This window comes from Salminus brasiliensis, chromosome 7 (assembly GCF_030463535.1).
Source record: "Salminus brasiliensis chromosome 7, fSalBra1.hap2, whole genome shotgun sequence".
Lineage (NCBI taxonomy): Eukaryota > Metazoa > Chordata > Actinopteri > Characiformes > Bryconidae > Salminus > Salminus brasiliensis.
The window spans coordinates 36230452-36240451 of NC_132884.1; the positions used below are offsets into that span (position 1 = coordinate 36230452).

The following is a 10000-nucleotide window of genomic DNA, read 5'->3' on the forward strand; positions in this document are numbered from 1 at the left end:
ACAAAAGATTTTGACAAAGGATTCACTCAGACCTACCGTTTTTGTCTGCACGCCGGAAAATCTGAGGAGAGATAACAAGAGAAAGCAGACAGTCAGTGGGACAGTTTTCACAACGTGGGCTTCACCTAAGCTCACAGTTATGCTGAAGAACAGAGGCAACCGCACTTGTATTAGGGGCTCAGTGGGTATTTTCACTATATAAATATATATATATATATAGCATGTGTGTGTATTCTCTCTCAGACTATCTGATTTCTGAATGGAAGAACAGTTTCAAGGAAAAGCCTACGAGATATGGCGGTATGGAGGATACATTATGTAGGGTGTCATGCATTATTCCTTCTGAAATCAAGTGTATTAAAAAAAAAAGTGAATCCTGCTTTTGTTGAAATAACCGTCTCTGCTGTCCAGGGAAGAAGGCTTTCTACTAGATTTTGGAGCACTGCTGTGAGGATTTGATTGCATTCAGCAACAAAAGTGTTAGTGAGGTCATGATGTTGGATGATCACCACCCAACCTCACCCCCAACTCATCCTCATCAAGGATTGGATGGAGCACCATCATTCCAGAGAACACAGGTCCTGGGGAGGATAACACAAGGGCAGGGCTAATAAGGATACACAAGTGGGAACACTAATGAGTAGGCAGGGCTGGGGTGGAGACAAGGAAGGAGACACAATCAAAGCCATGTGCTATATATATGTATATATACCGTGTGTGGACCTGCAGCAATGCTTTACAGCAATGCTCCACAATCTAGTAGAAAGCCTTCCCTGGACAGTAGATGCTGCAGGATAAGTAGGATAAACTCTTCTATCATTTCGGAAGAAACAGTGAATGAGCATGTGACCCAATACTTTAGTTCATACAGTGTATGTGTAGGGTCACTGGTCATCTTATACAGTAGAAAACACCTATAACTGTATTGTAGATGTCACAACCCCTGGTACCTATCATCACCACTGTGATCTGGAGGACATCTGAAGGGGTACTGAAATACGCGGAAATTTGGAAAAATATGTGACATTCCTCTATAAGTATGGGTGCCACTTACACGCTTCATACCGAACAAGGGCTTAAATATTGAATGCTGAGCATATTGTACCACTAACTTGATATTTCAAAATTCAACATTCAACAATTTTTATGTGTTCAAATAAGCCATCAAATTAGCCAGTCAAATCTCAACAATTAACCTATACTATTCTACTGGTCTTTACCAAATGAGTGATGTTTAGTGTGAGATAAGACACTGCAGCTGTCCTTGATAAAATGTACCTAAACCACATGAGTATCTACAAAGGACACAAGACCACACACATACACGCGGATCTGATGCTCCCCGCGGCTAGGGAAAACTATAGCCACATTCTCAAGGACAGACGGTGCTGCTAGCTCAGGCCTCAGCTGCCAGGTGATTATCCTATGTGTACCCTGCTAACACAACACCGTGTGTGGACATGTATCGGCCAACTGCAGAAGCCCAGCGCACAGCAAACCAAGCCAAAACGGTAAACAGACACTATACAGAACACTAGACTCAGACTCAGACACATACATGCTGTATATATGAAGAATATAACATTCAGCTAGTGGACAAAACAGCAGTGACTCAGGTTACTGACATTAATACTGATACTGATATAGCAGCAATGACTCAGAACTGCCATTTAAATATCCGAACAACCAAGCAGACTCTGGGCTAAACCTTCCCGTTCTGCCACTGTGGTCTTTAGACGCTAGCTTTAAACGGACGTGCAAACCCAAGTTACCGCTTTCCACGAATAATGAGAAACCCAACCAATACAAATAACCTCAAACATGAGGCTCAGGATGCTTACTGCTGATTAGGCTTATTCTCTGGATGTTCTGGAGCATGCTAAGCAGGGCTGTGTATTGGCAAGAACCTGGCGACACAATACGTATCATGGTACAGGGGTTAGGATTCAAAATATGGTGATAATGTAATGCCAGGTTCACACTACAAGTGTGATCAGTCGTGTAGTGTGCAAGACAAGAAGCTGTGTAGTGGAGGAGTACCACGATCTGACCACTCTGTAAGCCGTGTAGTGTGAACATGGCAGTGGCAATATGCAGTATGCAGTCATAACAGTGGGATCTGAAGGCACTGTTATCTAGCAGTCGGAGGTTTACTGCGTATTTCTATGCAGTTTAACACAGAGCAAGGACAGAGGTGGCATTTGTTCATAGCTGTAGGAACATTACTAATCTGAGCAGAATACCAATTCAACACCTGGCTATGGGAGCCGCTTAGCTCAAAATTACAGAGTAAACCTGATAATTGGGTAGGAAAAGGTGCTGGGACAAGGCCAAAAAAATGCATTGACAGGGGCTCTGAGTGGCTAAGCGGTCTAATGCCCTGCCACTGTGGCCTGGTAGTCGCAATGTCGAATCCCGAGTCATGCCGCTTTGCCATCAGCTGGAGTCCAGGTGGATAGATGACGCTTTCTCTCTGGCACAGGTGTCTGTTAGCTGGTGTGGCATAGACTTTCCTCTGAGTGTGTCGGCTGCCTGCCTCGAAAAGAGTTGCTTCAAGAGAGGACTTGCTTCACATGTATCGGAAGAGATAGGGACTAGGGACTAGTGTAGAGAGCATTATTAGTGCTAGGGGGAGCTGTGAAGGGGTGGGTTAATTCGAAGTAACAACAAATTATATAGAAGAATATATACTTATACAAAATATTTTAGGCAAAATGACAGCCTTTGGTGTTACCATGGTAGTGCAAGAGAGAGGCCTAAAACCAAGTTGCATTAGTGGAATTATAAGGATAGGATATAGAATAAGGTGAGAATCACAAATCTGTAAGTGTGCAAAGCCGCAGTGTGAATAGCAGCAGGCTGTAAACACTGTCAGTGGAAAGTGACAATGAGAATTGTGCGAGAAAGGGAAGTGTTATAGACACTCCTTACTGTCTATTACATTTATATAACATAATAATAAACAAACTAATATGCCAGGGGAGTGACACAGGTACTGAGGATGAATTCTTAAAGGAGATGAAAATGAGGTATTTGTTGGATACCTGAAGAGTACTGGAAATTTGCCTTCACCATTACTGCACATTCTGTCCAAACAAGACCTCAGACCAGTGGTCGGTCTCCAATGCTTGCTCCTGGACAGCAGAGCTACCTTCCCGCAGCATTTGGATCCAACCCTAATTCCCCACCTGATCCAACTAATTACTGTCTTCAGAAAGTCCTTGGCTGCGGCTGAAAGGTAAGAAATGTGGCCTGCTGAGGCACGAAGTTCAGTAGTCTAGCCTTTTATTTTAATGGGTGAAATACTAATGGCTAATGACAACACAGCTAAGCGCTCATATCTTGCAGTGTGCTGTCGATAGCTTGGCAACGTCAGAACCTATTAGTGCCTTGGTGATTCGGTTACAGAGGCCTTTGTCTCTAAACTGCCTTCTAAAGCACTGACTTGTGACAAAGCGTGTAAGGCAGCAAGGCATCAAGTCAGCGACCTCCAGTTTTGGACACAGCCCTGGGTGCGTCCCAATTGCGTACTAATTAGTAATGCTAACTAGTTTTGGAGTATGAAGTATGTAGTATTATAGATAAAGGTGTTAAAGTTGAGTATACTAACAGATTCATGATTGCATACTTAGAACTGGTCAGTTTTTGAGTATGGCTTTGATGGACAATGCCATCCCACAATGCAACGCAAAACAGAAACGGTAGAGCTTTTTTTTTATATCTGCATTGTGAAAACTGTGGAAAATAGCAGACAGTGAGGCAAGGGCAGTGGCAGCGGCGGCGGCGGCAGCAGGAGAGCGGTGTATGTTGGCATAGCAATGCTTCATAGCAGTGCTCAGCTGGGGAGAGGCTGAGTCACATGATTGGAGGACCTGATTGTCATCCCATTAACTGAAAACAACTGACTCTAATTTCACCTTCAAATGATCTGCTAATCCTAAAGGTTCACATACCTTTGCCTCATACCTTAGTAAATAAATGAAGTCTAATATTTTAGGCTCATTTGTTTTAGCACCTGTGTGAAAATCTGATGAAGTTTAGGATCAAATTCATGCAGAAATATAGAACATTTTAAGGGTTCACAAACTTTAAAGCACTAGTGTATCTGATGTCTTTTTAATGCTTCTTTTTTAAGGCTTCCTTGGTATTTTGTAATCATGATACACACTATACGTTTCTAAGCATATTGAGGATATTGTTAGTTCTTAATAAACACTGATCAGCTGCACATTTCATTACAAACAATGTAATTAGGCTGTTTTAATTAATGAAGTGCAGCAGATTAATAAATGTATTACTGTATTTAGTACAGGAGAGTATCTGAACAGTTTTTCAGAATCTGTCACTACCGATGTATGTAGTCGTAATAGTCTTATATCGTGATAAATATCGTGCAGCATGAAAATGTCTTTAAATATCATGATACAGTACTTTTGCCATATCGCCCAGTCCTAGACTATACGCGTTTTTGTTGCCTGGCCTTTAAAAAAACTCAGGCAGTTACTCAGCAAAATAATCAATATCTAAAATAGTCGACAGTGACCGTTAATTTTAGCAATGCTACAATCATACTGCGAACTGCGGCCTTTCATTGGCATTGTCTGATATAATAGGAAATCATGACATACTGTCCCATCTCTGCTTAGCAGTAAATGAATTTTAGCAGCTAAGTGCAGGATAATACATCATTAACAATTTGCTTTAAAGGTCACTGTGAGCTTCCCAGAGAGAGATATTGCCACTGATAGCACTCTGGCAGGTGTTGAGACAGTGGGGAGACCCAGGTCCCACTGACTCTTTTCCTCACAGAGAGAGAGAGAGAGAAAGAAAGCAAGAGAGAGAGACAGAGGGAGGGAGGAAGGCAGCAATGGGTCAGATGGGGTTTATTTAGAACAGAGAGCATTAGTTAACCTAGCGGTCTTCCCTCCCAGCGCTAATATTTCATTAACATTAAACAAGTATTTCTTCTAACAAGAGCCACGAGACTCTATGCAGCTCTCCAGCTTTCTTAGCCGTGTCAGTCGGCTCTACAGATTTGAAAATATGGACCCAGATGCAGCTGAAGATTACCAGCCTCAAAGAGCACAGGAGTGCTCAAAGTAATAACTCCCACAAACACAAAAAGCTCCATCCTCCACAGAAAGCAATAAGCACCAGCTCTCGCCACCACTTTCTTCCAGGTTTAGCCCTGAAGTTATTGAGGAGAAAGCAACCGCTCACCTAATTAAATTCTCGTTTTTTCATTAGCAGGTCCTGTTATTCGATTCTTTCCAAATAGGTTGGGTGAAATCGATTTTCTGTTCATAATCCCGATTAGCCGGTTCATGCGTAATCTAGATTTGGCCGAGTTTGGCTGGGGAGCAGGTGTATGAATCTGAGGTTTTGTAAAGGAAATGGGGTTCATGGGACGATAAGGAAGGATGGCAGATAGACTCGCTGCATTATTAAACAATGTCATGTATAATTCTATCTACTGAGGATGGATGTATGAATAAGAAATTAAATGCTATGATCCGAGCCCATCCTCATGTGCTGCAGCAAGAAGGGCTAATAAGGACACATTCATTGACAGACAAAAAGCACTGCAAGGAACCTTCTGCTCAGCTGCCGTGAGCACGAGGACTATTGAACCTACAGATGCCTACTTAAAAATCCCTGTTTGCTCAAGGTTTCACGGTTCTTTATGGAAAAAAACATAATGGCCTCTATGGCATCTTTGAAATAACCATTTGTAGCACCTTTATTACCTTTACTTAAGCTTTTTAGGACACTTAGAAGAATACACTAGCATAAAGAACCATGTTTATATTAGAAATCTGTGAATGTCAAGAACCTTAAGATCAAGTAAAGGTTCCTACACACTCTTACCAGAAATATGTAAGAGTGGAGAACAGTTTAAAGGTCTGAAGAACCTTCACTTGATGTGTTGGGGTTTTTTACCACTTTTAAGGTTCTTCATACTCACACATCTCAATAACAAACATGGTTCTTTAAGGAACCAAAGATGTTTCTTCTACAGCACTGTCCAAAGAATTCTTCGCAGCACCTTTATTTTGAAGAGTGTAGGGCCTAGTTTCACAAAAGCTTCTCAGTGCACTAGAAGAACCACTTCTGGTTGCATAAAGAACCATGTTTATATGAGGAATTTGTGGATGTCAAGAACCTTAACATCAAGTAAATGTTCTTACATATTCTTAATAGAAATATGTAAGTGTGAAGAACAATTTAAAGGTCTGAAGAACCTTCACTTGATGTAAAGGTTCTTCTAGGGCATCACTCAAATAGCCCCTTTTGCAGCACCTTTGTTTTTAAGAGCATCTTAGTGTATTCAGAAGATCCACTTTTGGTTCCATAAAGAACCATGTTTATATGTAATAGAGATATCAATTTACAAACATGGTTCTTTATGGAATGAAATGTGGCTCTTCTAGGCCATCGTGCAAAGAACCCTTTGTAGCACCTTTATTTTAACAGTATAGGGCCTGATTTCCCAAAAGTGTATCGCTACACTTAGAAGAACCACTTGTTTGCACTAAGAACCATGTTCATAACAGACATGTGTACATGTGAAGGAATCTTTTTAGAAGGAAGGTCTAAAGAACGTTCACTTCATATGGGGTTCTTTACATTTACATTTACAGCATTTAGCAGACGCTCTTTTAGGACTTACAAGGTGACTCGTATTACAGAGGAGGGCCAATGTAGTGTTAGGAGTCTTGCCCAGGGACTCTTATTGGTTGGGAATCTCTTATTCCCAGACTGGGAATCGAACCCTGGTCTCCCACATGGTGTAATAGCTCACTGGCTGCTAGTGGTTTTATCTGTTGTGCCACACCAACCACCATCTTTACTAATATAAAGGATTTTCATACTCACACATCTCAATTACAAACATGGTTCTTTAAGGAACCAAACCTGTTGGGCCTAGTTTCCCAAAAGCATTTTAGTACACTTAGAAGAACCACTTCTGGTTGCATAAAGAACAATGTGTGTAATAGAGATGTGAAGAACACTGAAGGTCTAACAACTCATCACTTGATGTAAAGGTTCTTAAAATACACACACATACATATATACACATCTCCATTCACACATTGTCTTCACACTAACACATCTTCTAAAGAACCATTTGAGGAACCATCATTTTTAAGAGCGTTGGGCCTAAGCATCTTAGTAAACTTAGAAGAAGCACTTTTGGTTCCATAAGGAACCCTGTTTGTAAAAGAGACGTACTGTATGAGTGTGAAGAACCTTTTTTGAAGGTCTAAAGAACCTGCACTTGTACCCAAACAGGTCTAAAGAACCTGCACTTTTACAAACATGATTCTTAATGGAATCAACAGTGGTTCTTCTAGGGTATTACCTTAAGAACCGTTTGCAGCACCTTTATTTTGGAGAGTGTAGGGCCTAACTTTCCAAAAAGCATTTTATATATTTTACTTAGAAGAGCCACTTTGGGTTCCACAAAAAACCATCATCATAATAGAGAGGCATGAGTGTGAAGAACCCTTTAAAGGTTTCCCGAAAGCTTCTCAGCATTATGCTCATCTTAACTGGTGGAGAGAGAGTGTTCAGTGTGATGCTCGCTCTGCCATTTAAGAATCATCTTTGTGCTAAGATGCTTTCGGTAAACCCAGCGCAGATAAACAGCTTCACGTATCATTTTCCTCTGATGCTAAAGACCTTTGTATAGTAACACTGTACATATGCTTAGTCAGCCCATTCTGTCTGGCTCAGCGGAATACATTCAGCTGGGCTAAAAGGGATTAAATGTATAGTATCATCCACAGTACTGCTCTGAGCCTCATGATGTACATACTGCAGAGGCAGAACTACTCTGACTCATCAAATAGGTCCCATTTAATTGCTATTAAGGCTCAAAAGAAGATAATGACTTTCACATTTTTCTCACTTTCCCTGTAATCTCTTCTCTAGCCGAGCTTAACAAGCCTGCGTGAGCAGAGCAGGACAAAGGGCTTCAGCTGCAGAGGGACAGAACTGCAGAACTAAGGACTTTGCTTATATTCGTATGTCAGGGCATGTGTGCGCATCTCGAGTGCTCAGCCTCTGCATCCCTTCTTCTCATATCTGTTCACACACACACACACACACACACACACTACTGTGCAGTTGTCAGACCCCCTCTATGGGAGCTTATTTAACCATGCAGAGAGAACATCTGCACGTCTTTCCAATCTGCTGCTGGAGCTCCTGCTCCACAATTCGCTGTGCACCATTCTATGTCCAGAGGCAAAAAGGGTTTAACTGGAAAAATATTTAATATATATATATATATATATATTTTTTTTTTTTTTTTTTTTTTTTTTTTTGGGAAGTGTATATCTTGTAATTTTGGAAATATAACAAGATTAGATATAATAGATAGATATAGATATAGATAATATAATCCAAAAATTATCACACACACACACACACACACACATATATATATATATATATATATATGTATATATATATATATATATATATATATATATATATATATATATATATATGTGTGTGTGTGTGTGTGTGTATGTATATATACATATACATACACACACACACACACACACACACACACACATGGTTCTCTGTAAAGTGCTAATATTTGCACACCTGAGAAATGCATTTTGTTGACAATTAACCTCCTATCTATCTGTCTGTCTGTCTGTCTATCTATTCACCTGTCTATATATATATATATATACATATATATCATTACATTTCTGTGCAGTTTCTTTGGAAATAATGTGCCTTAAAATGCAAAATCAGCTAAAGTAACACAAGAACAACCACCACATCACACAGCACCTATGTAATGTATAGTCTTAACAAAGGACAGAAAACCTGGAATTTCTTGATGCTTTTTTCCCAAGGTTCTCCAAGTGGTTTCAGAAATCAATACTCATTGATCATCCTCTACCTACCAAGTTATTAACCCCACAAAGGTCTGACATCAACAAACAGGCCATTCATGCATTAAATCAATGCAGCCCATGTGAAGCATTTTGGTAGTGGGGTGATAATTGCACCTGCCCAGAACAGACTGTACGTCTGTTTATAGGGGACATTTCTGGCCATGTTTGACATTATACCCACTGTCAATAATATTTAACATGGCAAAGCAAAGACTGTCCAAAAATAATCTCAGAATTAAACAAATGTGTGTGTGTGTGTGTGTGTGTGTGTGGTACTCACGTCGTGAAAAATGGAAAGTCCATGGTTCTGCTGCAGCTGCTGTTGTTGCTTGGAGCGCAGATGCTCTCGCTTCGCCGACTGGAGACACATTGTGATCATCTCCGTGCAGGCCAGCATCTTCTAGCGGTTTATTGAAGTGACTGAAAAGCAGACAGTAATCGAATTAGGTAGAATCGACGGGCAGGAGGCTTTTCCTTGCGCTGTCTGAAACTGGGAGTGCAGACTGGTCGTACTGGATCACAGGGCTGTGTTATACTGTACGGGCTGCTGTAGCTCCCTCCTCCTCTCAGCCAACGCCAAGCTACTGAGGAACTTTCCTGGGGCTGTAGCCCCGCCCCTTCTGCCTGCTGATTGGACCGCAGCCCGGCCCAGCAGCTCGGCCCGTCCAATAGAAACCCACGCTGTGATGTGAGTCGGCCTCATTAAGACGCTCGCAGCGTTTCTTAACCACATTAGAGCATCCAATTAAAAAGCATCAACGCAGAGGCGCCCCCAGAGATTGGGAGTTGTGGCCCTGGAGAAACCCTGCCCTGCCCGTTTCAGGGGTCTTTCCCCTGCTCCAAGGGGTCTCATTTATAATGCATTTATAATAGATTAATAGGACACTGCTTAAAGGTGTTAAAATGCAGTTATTGAGTATTTTAAGTGTACATATACACCAATCAGCCATAACATTAGTACTAATTAGTAAAGGTAAAAAGGTAAAGGTGCATGTATTTGTCACTGTACAGCGAAATGTGTCCTCCGCATTTAACCCATCTGGTAGTGAACACACACTCACACACACACATGTGTTAGG

The 10000-nt window shown here is 41.1% G+C and overlaps 1 protein-coding gene across 1 annotated transcript in view; it reads right to left on the reverse strand.

Annotated features, from left to right (window-relative positions):
- The window catches only part of necab3 (N-terminal EF-hand calcium binding protein 3), a 62368-nt gene extending 52881 nt beyond the window's left edge, over nucleotides 1–9487 (reverse strand). The window contains exons 1-2 of the mRNA XM_072684802.1: nucleotides 9202–9487; nucleotides 37–61 (exon numbers count right to left, since the gene is read on the reverse strand). Coding sequence (XP_072540903.1) covers nucleotides 37–61; nucleotides 9202–9318 — 142 coding nt within the window. The 5' untranslated portion in view covers nucleotides 9319–9487. The remainder of the gene's footprint in view (nucleotides 1–36; nucleotides 62–9201) is intronic.
- Nucleotides 9488–10000: the final 513 nt, after the last annotated feature.